Source organism: Corvus hawaiiensis, chromosome 24 (assembly GCF_020740725.1).
Source record: "Corvus hawaiiensis isolate bCorHaw1 chromosome 24, bCorHaw1.pri.cur, whole genome shotgun sequence".
NCBI classification, from domain to species: domain Eukaryota; kingdom Metazoa; phylum Chordata; class Aves; order Passeriformes; family Corvidae; genus Corvus; species Corvus hawaiiensis.
In genome coordinates, this window is record NC_063236.1 from 6,340,385 (window position 1) to 6,355,991 (window position 15,607).

Below are 15,607 nucleotides of genomic sequence, written 5' to 3' on the forward strand. Positions count from 1 at the left end.
TGGGATCCGCGGGTCGGGCCGGGCGGGGGTCGCGCCGGGACTACCGTGCCCGTGGTGCCGCGGGGCGGGCGGGGCGCGCGGCGCATGCGCGGGGCGGGGGCGGCGCGGGGGGGGCGGCGGTGCCGCGGCGGCGGCGGCGGCGATGGCGGCGGAGCGGCGGCCGGTGCCCGGCCTGGACGAGTTCGCGGGGCAGAGCTGGAGCGCCTGGGTGGAGCGGGCCGGGCCGCCCGCCGACAGCGGTGAGGGGCGGCGGCGGCGGGGGGGCTTCGCGAGCGGGGCCGCGCCCGCCGACCCCCGGTCCGAGCGCCGCCGCGCGGCGGGCGGGCAGCGGCACCGGGAGAAGGGAGTCCGGCACCGGGAACCGGGAGCGGGGCATCCTGCACCGGGCACTGGGAACGGGGCATCCTGCGCTGGGCAGTGGGAGACCGGGCGCTGGAAAGCCTGTGCTGGGCATGGAGACCTGGCATCCAGCAGCAGGACCTGGGCACACAGCAGCGGTGCCGGGTGTGGGTGCCCGGTGCAGGGTTCCCGGTGCCCAGTTTCTGGTGCCAGGTGCCCGGAGCAGGATGTTCTGGCATGTCCTAGGATGTTCCCCGGCACTGGGAAGTGGACACCTGGAATGAAGCATCCTGTACTAGCACCTGGCACTGGGAACAGGGCAGCCAGACCTGGCACCCAGCACTGGGAACCAGACGTTGGGAAAGGAGCATCTGGCACTGGGCACCTGGAATCTTGCACTGGGCACCTGGAATCTGGCACTGGGCATCCAGACCTAGCACCCAGCACTGGGAACCAAACGTTGGGAAAGGGGCATCTGGCACTGGGCACCTGGAATCTTGCACTGGGCACCTGGAATCTGGCACTGGGCATCCAGACCTAGCACCCAGTACTGGGAACTGGGCAGTGAGCACTGGGCAACACGCACTGGGAGTGTGGCATCCTGCACCAGAACATCCGGAAACAGGAATGGGGCACCCAGAACTGGGCATTGGACAATGGGAATAGGACATCCTGCAGTGGGTACCTGGCACCAGGAACTGGGCACTGGGAGCCGCACACTGGGCATCCCGACCTGGCGCCCAGTACTGAGAGCTGGGCGCCCAGCACTGAGCACTGGGAACTGGGAATGGGCACTTCCTGCACTGGGAATGTGGCATCCAGCACTGGGCACCTGGCACCAGGAATCGGGACTGGGAACCTGGCACTGGGCAGCCAGATGTGGCACCCAGTACCAGGAACTGGGCACTCAGTACTGGGCATTTGGCACTGGGAACAGGGCATCCTGTACTGGACACCCAGCACTGGGAACTGGGAATGGCGCATCCTACAAAAGGTGCCCAATACTGGGAACCTAACACCAGGAATCCTGCGCTGGACCCTGGGCACCTGGAACTGGGCACCCTGTGCTTGCACTGGGAACTGGGCACTAGGCAGCCAGACTGGGCACTGGGAACCAGGAACTGGGAACTGGGCACCCAGCACTGGGCACTGATCTGGCACCAGGCACCCCAGTCTGCCCACTGGGAGCCCTGTGCCTGTTACTGGGAGCCAGTTATTGGGTGCCTCATCCTGGATTCCAGATCTCCCAGGTGCAGTGGACACTGGTGGGAACAGAGCAGTAACTGGGGAGCCTGGACTGGGAACTGGTTGCCACCATTACCCCAGAGCAGACAGTGGGTACTGGGAGCCTCAGCTGGGGCACTGGGATACCCTGCACTGGGAACTGGGCAGGGTGCACTGGGAGCCAGGTGCCCCTTACTGGGAGCTTGGCTGTGTCCCAGTGGGCTCTCAGCACTGGGACTGGCTACCCCAGACTGGGCACCAGTCATGGTGCATCTGAATGGGTCTGGGTGCCCAGTATGGCACAGCTAGATGGCACTGGGCACCCAGTATGGCATGGGCAGGCAGGACTGGGAGTGTATGCCCAACATGGCACAGCTGGGTGGCACTGGTTGCCCAGTATAGCACAGATGTGACCGGGTGCCCAGTATGGCATGGCCAGGCAGGCAGGACTGGTTACCCAGTATGGCACAGCTGGATGGAACTGGGTGCCCAGTAAGGCAGGGCCTGATAGGACTGGGGATGGACTGGGCACCATCACCACTGGCTCAGTGGCCACCAGTCCCCCCAGAGCAGAGCCCGGGACACCGGCCAGGCACAGCCAGTGGAGCCACGACTCTGTGGGAACCAGGGTGTCCCAAGGGTGGCACATCCCGGGACCAGGATGTTCCCAGGCGTGTCACATGCCAGGACTGGGGTGTCCCAGGGGTGGCACATCCCAGGACCAGGGTTTTCCCAGGGGTGTCACATTCCCCCTGGGGTGTCCACAGGAACATCCTACTGGCATTGGGCTGTCAGGATGGGGACCCTGGAGGTGGTGACGCACCACAGGGAGACCCCACTCACAGAATGGATCAGACTCTCTGGTCTAATTTTGCCTGGTTTAATTGTTCCAGGAGCAGGAATGCTGGGACCATCCCTGTGTGGGAGCACCGGGACCATCCCTGTGCCAGCAGCCACTGACAGGATTTTGTCTCTGGCAGGATCAGGGTCAGAGCTGGAGGAGAATGGGAAGAGTGGCAGCAAGAAACTGGACACCATGACCCTGATTAAGGAAGGTGAGCTCCTCTCTGGGGTGAAACCCCACGTTTTGGGGCTGTGTGAGCCTTCGGGTTGAGATTGTTGTCTGCAGCACCAGGTCTGTGCCAGCTGACTGAGCTCTCCCCACAGACATGGACATCTTCGGGCACTGCCCTGCGCACGACGAGTTCTACCTGGTGGTTTGCAACCACTGCAGCCAGGTGGTGAAGCCCCAGGCCTTCCAGAAGCACTGTGGTGAGCCAGGGAATTCCAGGAATGGCTGTTCCACCCCATGGTGCTGGGAACAGCACCGGGGAGCCACCGGGGCTGGCTATGGGGGTACAGCCTGTGGGGGGGCACAGCAGTAGGAGGCCTGGTGTGGGCTAACAGTGGGTTTATCCCATTCCATCCCATCCCATCCCATCCCATCCCATCCTGTCCTGTCCCAACCCGACCCTCCTGGCAGAACGCCGGCACGGCCCGCTCAGCAAGCTGTACGCCCGTGCCACCGCGTGCCACGTCGCCGTGAATGGGACCCCCGGAGCAGCCAAAGCGCTGCAGGAGAAGCATCCCGGTGCCCGCGGGAGAGCCCAGCCCCTCCCCGAGCACACGGACAAGGACAACAACCTCTGGTGAGCGCCGGGATGGGCGACGCTGATGCTGTTGTGGGGTCACTTCGATTCCATCCTTCCTCCCCAAAATTCTCTCCACAGCTTGTTTGTGCCCGTGGTGAACCTGGAGAAGATTCCCAGCATTCCCAAACCGGACGGGCACGGGATCAAGGTGCCCCCCAAAGCCGTCCCCACCAACTCCAAGGAATCCCTGGGGAAACCCGCGGCTGCCGCGGTGCCCAAAGAGCCCCCGGTGCCGGCCGGGGTCGGGGGGGATTCGGCGATGCCGGAGAGCATCCCTGCTCCGGGGGAGAAGGATGTGGGGGCCCCCAAAGCGCCCCCCAGGTCCCACAGGAAGTTGGCGCGTGAGTCCCCCCTTTCCTTGCCGGCCATGGGGGGGGGGCGGATGATCCCAGCGGGACATCCTGGTGCCGGAATTCCGGTGGCCAGGTCTAGCAGTGGGGTAGGTACCAGGGGAGTGGCTCCCCCCCCCTCTCCTCTGGCGGGTTTGGGGGGGGTCCCTGCCCTTCCCCCAGTTCCGGTCATCCTGCAGGTTTAGGGTCTCCACTTGACTGCTCCCGAGGAATGGCCACAGTGGGAGCTGAGCATGGATCCCCAAATTCCTGTGTGTTCCTCCAAAAATGGGGGTCAAACACATGTCCACCATAAAAATATGGAGGTAGAACACGTCTCCCCACAATATGAGGGTTGAACTTGTGTCCCCCACAAAAATACGGGAATTGGATATGCAACCCCCAAAATTGTGGGGGTCAAATGTGCATTCCCCCCAAAATATGGGGGTTGGATACGTGTCCCCCAAAGTAGAGGGGTTGAACATATGTCCGCCCAAAAATATGGGGTTTGGATGTGTATCCCTCTAAAATATGGGGGTCAAACGTGTCACCCCAAACTATGGGTGTTGAATGCATGGTCCCCCAAGATATGGGGGTTGAACACATGTTCCCCCCAAAATATGAGGGTGAAATGTGTGTCCCTCCCAAAATACGGGGGTCAAATGTGTATCCTCTGAAAATGTGGGAGTTGAACACGTGTCCCCCCAAAATTATGGGGGTTGGACATGTGTCACCCCAAAATATGGAGGCTGGACGCATATCCCCCCAAAATATGGGGACCAAATGTGTTGTCCCTCCCAAAATATGGGAGTCAAATGTGTGCATCACCCCAAAATATGGAGTTTGGATGTGTGCCCCCCCCCCCCCCCCCCCAAAATATGGGGTTTGGATATATGTCACCCCAAAAGATGGGCGTTGGACACATATTCCCCAAAATATGGGAGTCAAACATATGCCCCCCCACCCCCAAAATACAAGAGCCAAACGCTGCTGTGCCCACACTCCCAGGTGATGGCAATGCCATTAGCAGGACCCAGGCAAGAGTGGGGATGGGGGGGGTGTCACCCTGCAGAGGGGCAAAAAGGGGAGGGAGCAGCACATGGTGACCCCCCCCCACCCCCTCAAAGCTTCCCAGGGTTGTGTCCCCCCCCTCAGAGCTGCTCCGAGGAGTGGGTGCTCCACGCCCAGCCCTGGTGGGGGGTGTTTGGGTGCCCCCCCGGCACTCCCCAGCACCCGCTGCCTCCGTGTCCCCCCAGGTAAGGAGTGTGACCTGAACCGGCAGTGTGGGGTGCGGAACCCCGACACCAACAAGCTCTGCACCCGCCTGCTGACCTGCAAGGTAGTGGGAAACGGGGAGGGGGCACCCCAGTACCCCACCCTGGGTGTTTTGGGGGGGTCCTGAACCCCTCCCTGCTATCGGCCAGATCCACTCGGTTCACCAGCGCCGGGAGGTGCAGGGTCGAGCCAAGGACTTCGATGTGCTGGTGGCCGAGCTCAAGGCCAGCACCCGCCGAGGGGACCCCCCGAAAGACAGGAGCCCCCCAGAGAAGGACCCACTGCACCTTGCCCTGCAGGACACCCCCTCACTGCTGCAGCCCCCCAGTACCCCTCCCTGCCGAGCCAGGCTGCCCCACTGCCTGCACCCCCCCAGGTGGGCACCCCACGGACTTGGGGGGTCTCCTCTCACCTTTCCCCACCTGAACTGGGGTGGGGGGATGCGTTGAGAGGGCAGGGATGGGAGTGGGGATTTGGGGGGGGGGGGTCCATCTCACTTCCTCCCTGCCTGAATTGGGGGTTTGGAACAGGGATTTGTGGGGATTTGTGGGGTCTCATCTCACCAGCTGAATTTGGGGGGATGTAGATGGGAGCAAGGATTTCGGGGGTCCCATCTCACCTTTCCCCACTGGAACTAGGGGGTGTGGCAGGGCAGCAGGAATGTGAGTGAGGAATTGTGGGGTCCTGTCTCAGCCCCTCTGCACCTGAATTGGGAGGGGAGGTGGATGGAAATGGGGATTTGGGGGGGGTCCCATCTCACCTTTCCCCACCTGAATTGGGGGGGGCACATTGTAGGGATTAGGAGTGGGGGTTTAGGGGGGGGTCTCATCTCACAGTGACCCCCCAGTATTGAGCATCCCCAAAACTTCCTCTCTGGTGCAGGGCCCGACTTTCCTCTGACAGTGACCCTGAGGATGCTCCGGCCACCTCTGGGGAGGGGGGCACAGGAGGCTTCCCCCTCCCCCTGCCCAAGGGGGGCAGCCGTGTGTCCAGCGAGGAGAGCGAGGAGGAGGGGGGCGAGGAGCCCCCCCGGACCCCAGTGCGCCCACCACGGCCTCAGGCGGTGAGTGAGGGGAGCCCAGGGTGGGGCGGGGACCCCCAACTCTGCCAGCAACCCATCCACGGGTCCTGTTCCCAGCTCCGTGCCAGGCAGGGGGTTGAGGCAGGGGCTTGGGGGGTGCTGCAGTGACCCTGGCATGGTGCCCCCCCCAGTTCTGCACCTTCGGGAGCCGCCTGGTCACCCCGGGCTGTTACGTGTTCGACCGACGGCTGGACCGGTTCTGCGCCGCGCTGGGCTCCATGCTGGAGCGGCACCTCAGCGCGCACAGGTGGAGGTGAGGGGGGTCCCAGGGTGCTGAGGGGGGGCCGGGGGACAAAGTCACGCGGACACAGCGAGGGTTTGTGCTCTGCGGGGTCCCAGCGTGGTGTTGGGATTGGGAGGAGGGAGGAAGGGAGTGGGGATTTGGGGGGGGGGCTTGTTGCACCCCCCCCCCATTCACACTGGGCAGGGATGGGAGTGGAGAATTGGAGGGGGTTTCATTTCACCCCATTCTGATCCAAACTGATGGGGATAGAGGGATGGGAGCGGGGATTTGGGCACCCTTCCCTACCTGAATCAGGAAGGACTGGGGGGACAAAGATGGGAGTGGGGATTTGAGTGGTCCCATTTCACCCCCTTCCCACCCAAATTGGGAAGGACAAGGTGGGGATGCAGGACTGAGAGCAGAGATTGGGGGGGCAGGGCTGTTTTGCTGCTTCACCCCTCCCTCACCTGAACTGGGGCGGAACAAGGCAGGGGTGTGAATGGGGATTCGAGGGGATGTCCTGTTTCACCCCTTCCCACCCAAACTCGGGGGACAAAGTGGAGTCGGAGGGATGGGAATGGGGATTTGGAGGGGTCCCATCTCACCTCTCCCCCCCTGAACTGGGGGGATGTGGTTGGGAGCAGGAGTGTCGAGGGTTCCCTATCTCACCCACCCCCTCCCTTCTCACAGGAAGATCCCTCCAGCCGTCGTTCCCCCTCTTCACCTCCCCGCGGCCCCCCCCAGCCCCGCTGCCCCCCTTTACGGCCCTGCAACCCCTTCCCCACCCCTCCGGACCCTCTCAGCGGCGGGGGGCTGCCGGGTCCCCACCAGCCTCACCTACACCGTGGGGTCCCCGCCCGCGGCAGCCGCCTGCAGCCAGCCCGAGTGCGGGGGAGGGGGCACCCAGTCCATCACCTCCCCCCTCCCCGCCAACACCCCCTCGCCCTCCTTCAGCAAACTGCCCCCCACCAAGGCCAGCAAATCCCCGCGGGCACGGGAGGCGTCCGGCGGGATGGACACGGACCCCCGGCCCTGGCAGCCCCCCCTGACGGCCGGCAGCCCCCCTTTCAAACGGACCTGTTTGGGGGACAGCGCCAAGGGCAAAAACCAGGGGTTGACTCCCCCCGGCAAGACGAAACTCACCCCCCCGGCTTCGCCCTCCATCGCCATCCTCAACGGGACCCCGCGGGTGCGCCGGCTGCCCCCCGCCCAAAGCTGCCGTGCCCCCCCCGCTGCCCTGGACCCCCAAACGTCCCCGCTGCACGGGCTGGGGGGGCCCCCCCGGGGGCTGTCCGAGGATGAGGTGAAGAAGCGCAAGAACGCGGCCACCTATTGCCGACCCGTCAAGCCCAAAGCCGCGCCCCCCCTGCCCGGACCCCCGGCCCCCCCCGGCTCCGGCACCTCCGCCTCGGGGGGCTCCATGCGCAGGAAGAAGCCGGGGACGCCCCTGGGTTTCGAGGAGAAGAGGAGCGTCCTGAAGGTAGAGCTGGGGGTGGGCGGTGGGGACGGGTGGTGAACCCCCCTCCCTCAGGGTCACAGCAGGCGGCGGGGTTGGAACAGTGGGATTGGGGTCACTGTGCCCTCAGAGATGCCCTGTGCGTGTCCCCCTGTGGGGGACACCATGGTCCAGTGGGGGGACAACCACGGGGACATCCTGCTCTGGGGTGCGGTGGGGAGACACCGGGGGACACCCTGTCCTGTGGGGGGACACCGTGAGGACCTCCCCAACCCCGGGGACACCGTGGGGCTCCCCTAACCCTGCCGAGAGTCCCCATCGGGCCTTGTCCCCCGTGTTCCCCCCGCGGCTGACTCATCCCCTCTCGCCCCCGCAGTCCAAAGCCCATTAACAGAGGGGTCACCGGGGGCCCCGCTGTGTCCTCCCCACCGGGAAACGCCAGAAAACCGATGAAGGGGGAAAAAAAAAATCCCAAGGAAACACGAAGGAAAATCCCAAACTTCCAGAAAATACCTCAAAACTCTCAGTTCTGTTCTCTTGCTGCTAAACCGGCCCGGGAGGGGGGCGGCACTGGGGACCCACCCGGACCTCCCGGGGCCCCTTCGGCCGCGGATATTTATAAGAAACGGTTGTTGCTGTTTTTGTTCTTTTTGTAAAAAAAACAAAGAGAAAAAAAAAAAGAGTTGCGTGGTGGGAGGTGGGGGAAAGGGGGTGCTGGGGGTCCGTGGGTTTGGGGGCTGTGGGTGATGGGGAGCCAGGGGGTCATTGGGGGATTGGAGGAGCTCAGTGGGGCAAGGGGGTGCTTGGGACCATGGGGAGTTATTGGGGGGCTGGGGGAGTCATTGTGGGGCTGGCAGGGGGTCAGTGCAGTTGTTAAGAGTGTTGAGGGGGCAGTGGGGTCAGTGGGGTACTGGGGGGCTCATTGGGGGGCTGTGGAGGGCTACTGGGGGGTACTGGGGACCAGAGGGGGTCTTTGGTGTGCTGGGGGGGCTGTGGGGCTGGGCAGGAGTTCATAAGAGTCTTTGGGAGGCTGAGGGGGTCATTGGGGTGCTGGGGGATTTACTGGGGACTATAGGGGATCTTCGGGGTGCTGCAGGGTGGGCAGGGTCCCATAAGGGTGTTTGGAGGTCTGGGAGTTGGTCAGTGGGGTCATTGAGGTTTTGGGAGTTCACTGGGGTGCCGAGTGGTGGTAAATAGGGTCATTGGGGGGATGGGGAGGCTCAGTGAAGTCATTGGATGGGGGGTACTGGGGACCATAGGAGGTTTTTGGGGTGCTCGTGGGGCATGTGGAGGCTCATAAGGGTGAGTGGGGTTATTGGGGTGCTGGGGAGGGGTGTCAGTGGGGCTTTGGCGTGTTGGGGGGGGTAGTAGGCTGCTGGGGAGGGTTAGTGGGGGGTACTGGGAACCATAGGGGGTTGTTGAGGTGCTAGGAGGGTACAGGGGACCATAGAGGATCTTTGGGGACTGGGGGGGGTCAGTGGGGTCATGAAGGGGCCGGGGGGTCAGTGGGTTGCTTGAGGGGGGCCTCAGTAGAGCGGGGAGGTCCTGGGGACCATAAGGGGTTACTGACTTGGTGCTGGGGGGTTAATGGGGAGGTACTGGGGACCATAGGGGGTCTTTGGGGTCCGGGGGTGTCAGTCGGGTCACTGGGGTGCTGGGGGGGTCATTCGAGTGGGGGTGAGCATGGGGCTGGCCGCAGGGGGGCTTCCCTGAATCCCCCTCTCAGCACAGCTCGTCGGGGTCAGGGGGACCCTTGGGTGGGCGCACTGGGGTGACCGGGGTGGCTCCCCCTCCTCCCCCTACCTCCCCCTCTTGCACCCCCGATGGGGGCCGGGGAGGGCAGCAGGGCCCCCCACTCAGCCCTACCCCTCACCCCGGGGGGGTCCCACAGCAGTGTCACCCTGTCCCCACCCCAGCAAGGGGTCCCATCTTGGGGACACCCCCTTGAGTCCCCCCAAACCGGGCGAAGGCTGCGCAGGCACGAGGGCAAACACGTTTATTGGCCACGGCATTGGTGGGCATTGCCCAGTGCGGGGGGTGGGGGGAACGTCCGGGGGGGCACAGGAGACACAGGCTGGGCTGGCATGGGGGATGAGGGGGGCACCACCTTTTTGGGGTGCCGGAGCCCCCGGGTCCCACCCCCTGCGGGGACAGGGCTCTGCTCGCGGCTGCGGGTTGCAGGGGGGGGTCAGGAGGGAGTTGGGGGGGTCCCCAGGGGGTTGACACACCCCCGGCATCCCCCTGGGGGTGGCACATGCTCCCCGGGGGACTCATGCTTGGCCATGCACATGCCAAGGGGGGCGGGGGAGGGGGGGTCGGGGCCGCAGGGAGATGGGGTTCTGCTTGGTGCTGCCGTTCCTGGGGGCTCACGGCTGCTACTGTCACTGTCCCTCAGTCCTCCGGTGCCTGGTGGGGCTGGTGCCCTGCAGTTTGTGGCCGGGTTGTCCTCACTTGCCAGAGACTTGCCCCTGTGGTGCTGTGGTGACCTCGGCAGGGGCCAGCAGCGATGCTCAGTCCTCAGTGGTGGGACCCCCAAAAACCAGGGACACGGTGGTGGGAGTCCCATGATCCCTCCTGCCCGGGGACGGGTCACAGCAGGAGACTGTCCCCACGCTGTGTCCCCTCACACCCTTGTCCATTGCAGTCCCACGGTGACCCTGGCAGGGGCCAGGGATGATGCTCAGTCCTGGGGAGTGACGGTGGGACCCCCAAAAGCTGGGACATGGTAGTGGGGGTCTGGCCACCCTTCTTGCCTGGTGACAGGTTACCCCTTCACATCCTTGTCCCTTGAGGTTGCGCAGTGACCTCGGTGGGTGCCAGCAGTGACGCTCTGTCCTGGGGGGCAATGGTGTTGCCCCCCCAAGTTGGGGACACAGCAGAAGGGGTCCAGCCACCCCTTCTGCCCGTGGCATGTCCATGGGGAACAGGTGACAGCAGCAGTAGGAACACAGGGTGTCCCAGTGGACTGTCCCCACGGTGTGTCCCCTCACACCCTTGTCCCTCACGGTCCCTCGGTGATTTCAGTGGGGGTGAGGGATAGTGCTCAGTCCTGGGGGATGATGGTGGGACCCCCAAAAGCTGGGGCCATGGTGGTGGGGGTCCAAGCACCTCTCCTGCCCAGGGACAGGTCACGGTGGGAGACTGTCCCCAAAGTGTGTGTCACATCTCTGTCCCTCACTGTCCCATAGTGTCAGTGACCTCGGCGGGGGCCAGTGGTGATGCTCAGTCCTGGGGTGTGATGGTGTGAGCCCCCAAGATGGGAACACGGCAGTGGGGGTCTGGCCACCCCTCCTGCCCAGGGACAGCTTGCAGTGGTGGTGGGGGCATGGAGTGTCCCTGGGGACCGTCCCCACAGTGTCCCCTCACACCACGATGGGCGTGTCGGAGAAGACGGAACTCACCGAGTCTGGATCCGACACCTTCCTCTGCGCCTTGGGGCCCTGCCGGGCGGGCAGCGCGGGGGTCCCCCCACCCTTGAACCGGCCGTTCTGCCCTGTGCCAGCACTGGAGGCGATGTGGGATCCGCAGGGCTCCCCGGTGCCCCCGGCGTGGTTTGGGGTGGTGCTCAGCACCGAGGAGTTGATGCTGTCGTCGCGTGGTGCCGGTGGCTTCTCGGTGCCACGGCAGCAGCAGCAGCGGCACGGGGTGAGGTACAGGTAGATGAGCACCAGCACGACGCTCAGGATGCAGCCCACCAGAGTGGTGTAGGCCGTGTTCAAGGTGTCATGGGGGCCGTGCAGGGTGAAGTTGTGCACCAGCAGCTCCACGTAGAGGGTCTCGTTGAGGAGGGGTCCGGCCACCCAGCAGGCGTAAGTGCCGGCATCCTCAGGGCGCAGCGCCCGCAGCTGGAGGCTGCCATTGGCCAGCAGGACCACGCTGCCGTTGCCCCCGTCCCCCAGCACCCGCTCCCCGCCCGGTGTCACCCAGTGCCGGCTGCGCACCCCCTGCCACCGGCTGTCACAGCCCAGCGTCACACTGTCCCCAAGGTGCGCCTCCAGCACGGCCTCCTGTGCCTTGCTGCAGTTGAGAGGCTGCTGGCCCGCCAGTGCCAGGATCTTGATGGGAGCAGGTGCTCCGGGCAGGACGCAGCGTAGCTCATCCTGGAAATCCACCACGGCGCTGAGGTGGCGGCGGTGGCCGCGGTCCAGCAGCTGGAAGAGCAGGCAGTCGCAGGCCAGCGGGTTGTTGTGCAGGTAGAGGCGGTCGCGCAGCCAGGCGGGCAGCGCCTGCAGCTCGCCCGCGGGCACGGCCCGCAGCCGGTTGGCCGACAGGTCCAACAGCGCCAGCTGCGGCAGCCGGGTGCCCTCCCGGAGCAGCTCCAGCGGGAAGCGGGCGATGCGGTTCTGCCCCAGGTAGAGCTTGCGCAGCCGGCCCAGGTTCTCGAAGGCCGTGCGATCCACGGTGGTGATCTCATTGTTGTACAGCAGCAGCACCTCCAGCTCGCCCAGGTCGCTGAACAGGTTCTCATCCAGCGTCCGCAGGCGGTTGGAGGACAGGTCGAGGTGGCGCAGGCGCGGCACGTGGGTGAAGGCCTCGGTGGACACGAAGGCCAGCCCGTTGTGGCTCAGCAGCAGCGCGTGCAGGTGCGGCAGCCGCGCCGGTGTCCAGTCCGCGCGCAGCCGGGTCACGTTGTTGTGACTCAGGTCCAGGACGGCGGTGAAGCGCGGCAGTGGGGCCGGCACCGCCGCTCAGGTTGGCCTGAGAGCAGCTCAGCAGGTTGGAGGCGCAGACGCAGCGCGGGGGGCAGCTCCATCCCGCAGAGCCCTGTGGGACAGCAGGGACAGCGCCAGCAGCAGGGACAGTGGCCCCACGGGGACACTCATGGCCACGCACGGGTGACAGGATGGCAGCATGACTGGGACACGCAGCGTGGAGAGTGGGGGAGGCTTCAGTCACATGGTGTCACGATGTGGAGCGGCTTGGTCACCCAGTGTCACTCATAACACAGGGTGGCTTCGGTCACACAGTGTCACAGCAGGTGCAGGGCTCAGGGCTCAGCCAGTGTTACAGTCCAGGGTGGCTTTGGTCACCTGGTGTCACAGCACGTGCCAGGCTGATGGATCAGCTGGTCCAGGGTGGCTTCAGTCACACAGTGTCACGGCAGGCACCAGGTTCTGGGTTCCCCAGGTGTCATGGTGCAAAGTGGCTTGGTCACTTGGTATCACAGTCCGACATGGCTTCGGTCACCCAGTGGCAGGTGCCAGGCTGGTTGATCAGTTGTTGGGCACCCAGTGTCGCAGCATGTGCCGGGCTCAGGGCTCACCCAAGAGTCACAGCACAGGGTGGTTTGGTCACCCAGTGTCACAGCATGTGCCAGGCTCAGGGCTCACACAATGTCAGCGGTCCAGGATGGCTTCAGTCACACGGTGTCATGGCATGCTCTGGGCTCAGGGCTCACCCAGTGTCACAGCACATGCCAGTCTGGCTGCTCACCTGGTGTCATGGTGCGGGTGCTTGGTGACGGGTGTCACGGCGCTGAGGGGGGCTGTCACCAAGTGCCACGGTGTGCACCCAGTGCCATTGCCTGGGGTAGCTGTGGTCCCCCGGTGTCACGACATGCAATGGCTTTGTGTCCCGGTGGTCCCTCGGTGTCACGGCTTGGGGGGTTCGGTCCCCTGGTGCCACAGGGTGTCCCTGGGTCACTGCCCACCCAGGTCACGGTGCGAGGTGGCTGTCACGACATGTCCCCACTGTCACGGCCCACCCGGGGCACGTCTGGCCCGGGGCTCCTGCCTGCTGCCCCCGGCCCGGATGCCTCCGCCCCCCCGGTCCCGGCCGTGCTGCGGACGGAGCGGCGGAGGATGCTCGCTCCCTCTCTCCCCCTCCTTCCTCCCGGGGCGTTAGCGAGGCTGGCCTCGGGCCTGGACCGGGGATGGGGTCGGAGCGTTACCGGGCCCGGTGCGGCGGCGACCGGGCAGGGCCGGGCCCAGACGAACCGAACCGAACCGAAGCGAACAGAGTCAAGCGGAGCCGCACCGAGCCGAGAGAAGCCGAACCGAGACGACCTTAGCCAAGCGAAGCCGAAGGAAGCCGAGCGGGCCGCGCCGAACCAAGCCGGGCCGAACCGGGCCGGGCCGAACCTCCCCGATCTGCCCCGAGCTCAGCCGAGCGGAACCGAGCCCGAGCCGACCGTAGCCGAACCTTCCCGATCTTTCCCGAGCTCAGCCGAGCGGAGCCGAGCCCGACCCGAACGCAGCCGAACGGTTCCGACCCGGCCCGAACGCAGCCGAACCGCCCCGATCCGCCCCAGGACGGGGTCTGGGGCAGGCCCGGTGCGCACGGCCCGTCCCCATTGGCTGCCGCCGCTCTGCCCTCCGCCAATGGCGGCAGCGCGCGGCTTAACCCGCCGAGCGCCGCGGGCGGCACCGGGCCCGGCCCGGCCCGGCTCCCACCCCAGCCCCAGCCCTGCACCGGGCCCGGCCCGGCCCGGCTCCCACCCCAGCCCCAGCCCCAGCCCTGCACCGGGCCCGGCCCGGCTCCCACCGCAGCCTCATCCCCAGCCCTGCACCGGGCCCGGCCCCCACCTCAGACCCAGCCCCAGCCCTGCACCGGGCCCGGCCCGGCCCGGCTCCCACCCCAGACCCAGCCCTGCACCGGGCCCGGCCCGGCCCGGCTCCCACCCCAGCCCCAGCCCTGCACCGGGCCCGGCCCGGCTCCCACCGCAGCCTCATCCCCAGCCCTGCACCGGGCCCGGCCCCCACCTCAGACCCAGCCCCAGCCCTGCACCGGGCCCGGCCCGGCCCGGCTCCCACCCCAGACCCAGCCCTGCACCGGGCCCGGCCCGGCTCCCACCGCAGCCTCATCCCCAGCCCTGCACCGGGCCCGGCCCGGCCCGGCCCCCACCGCAGCCCAGCCCCAGCCCGGCCCGGCCCGGCCCATCTCCCACCCCAGCCCCGCACCCGGCCCGGGGCCGTCTCCCACCCCAGCCCCAGCCGTATGTCCAACCCCGTCCTCATCCCTGTCCCAGCCCGTCCAGCCCGTCCCCACTCCCCTCTCCATCCCCATCCTCGTTCCTGTCCCGATCCCATCCTTATCCTCATCCCCCTCTCCATCTCCATCTTCCTCCCCACCCCCATCCTCATCCTTATCCCCATCCCAGTCCCCATCTCCATCATCCCAATCCCATCCCTGCCTTTATTCCCCATCTCTAGCCTCACATTTATCTCTCCCCTATCCCCATCCTCATTCCCATCTCTGTCCTCTATCCCCATCTTCCACATTCCAGCCCTGTCCTCATCCTCGTCCCCATCTCCCATTCCCATCCTCTCCCCATCCTCATTCTCATCCCTGTCCTCTGTCCCCACCCCCATCATCCCCATTCAATCCCTGTTCTCATCCCCATTCCCATTTCATCCAATCCAATCCCATCCTGGCTCTCATCCCCATCCCCATACCTGTCCCCATCCCCATCCCTGTCCTCATCCCCATCATCTCTATCCCATCCCTGTCCCCATTCTCATCCCCATTCCTCTCTTCTTCCCCAACTCTCCATCCCATCTCAGCCCAGCCCTCATCTCTGTCCTATCCCATCCCTATCTCCATCCCCATCCCATGTCAGCCCCAGCTCCACCTACACTCCCAGCCCCATCCCGCTCTCACCCCCACCCCTGGCGGCACAGCCTCACACTGCCCATTCCACCCCAAAGTCCTGACCCCATCCCACAGCCCCACCCACTGCCCCTTGGACAGAGGGGACCCCCCTGCCCTGGGCCCCCCCCGAGCGGCGCTCCTGGGTGTCACAGCCCCAGCCAGCCGGGAGCCCCGCACCCCCCACTAGTGGCTCTGATTCCCGGTAGTATTTTTAGATCCAAACATTCGTGCCGGATTTTGGGTCCAAAATTAGAGGGAAAAGAGCTGGAACAAACCATGCTGGGATGATGCAGCTTTTTATTGTGGGGGGGGGGGGCAGGGATTAAAAGGAACCCCTGGAACACAGAACAGGGTGTCCTCATGTCCTCAGGGTGCCCCTCACCCTGGTCCCTGCACCCTAACCTCCCCCCCAGCTGGGTGCCCCCCTGAATCAGGCAG

General features: G+C 65.5%; 2 protein-coding genes across 2 annotated transcripts; one reads left to right on the forward strand and one right to left on the reverse strand.

Annotated features, from left to right (window-relative positions):
- Nucleotides 1-134: 134 nt before the first annotated feature.
- ATXN7L2 (ataxin 7 like 2) lies at nt 135-8,261 on the forward strand. Its single transcript, XM_048327871.1, has 11 exons — nt 135-239; nt 2,544-2,618; nt 2,731-2,835; nt 3,047-3,212; nt 3,294-3,556; nt 4,801-4,883; nt 4,969-5,195; nt 5,702-5,882; nt 6,032-6,153; nt 6,814-7,603; nt 7,956-8,261. The coding sequence occupies exons 1-11, from the start codon at nt 143-145 to the stop codon at nt 7,968-7,970; spliced, it is 2,124 nt and encodes a 707-aa protein (XP_048183828.1). The 5' UTR covers nt 135-142; the 3' UTR covers nt 7,971-8,261.
- A 1,297-nt stretch (nt 8,262-9,558) lies between these two features.
- Nucleotides 9,559-13,843, reverse strand: AMIGO1 (adhesion molecule with Ig like domain 1). The gene is given in 3 exon segments (XM_048327872.1): nt 9,559-12,264; nt 12,266-12,351; nt 12,354-13,843. Coding segments are annotated over 3 exon segments (1,488 nt in total). The 5' UTR covers nt 12,433-13,843; the 3' UTR covers nt 9,559-10,941.
- Nucleotides 13,844-15,607: the final 1,764 nt, after the last annotated feature.

Bases quoted from the DNA above. Each gene is read 5' to 3' on its own strand.
- ATXN7L2 (XM_048327871.1), top strand. From the start codon at position 143: ATGGCGGCGGAGCGGCGGCCGGTGCCCGGCCTGGACGAGTTCGCGGGG. The intron at 3,213-3,293 runs GTGAGCGCCGGG...TTCTCTCCACAG, and splicing joins GACAAGGACAACAACCTCTG to CTTGTTTGTGCCCGTGGTGA. The intron at 4,884-4,968 runs GTAGTGGGAAAC...GCTATCGGCCAG, and splicing joins CCCGCCTGCTGACCTGCAAG to ATCCACTCGGTTCACCAGCG.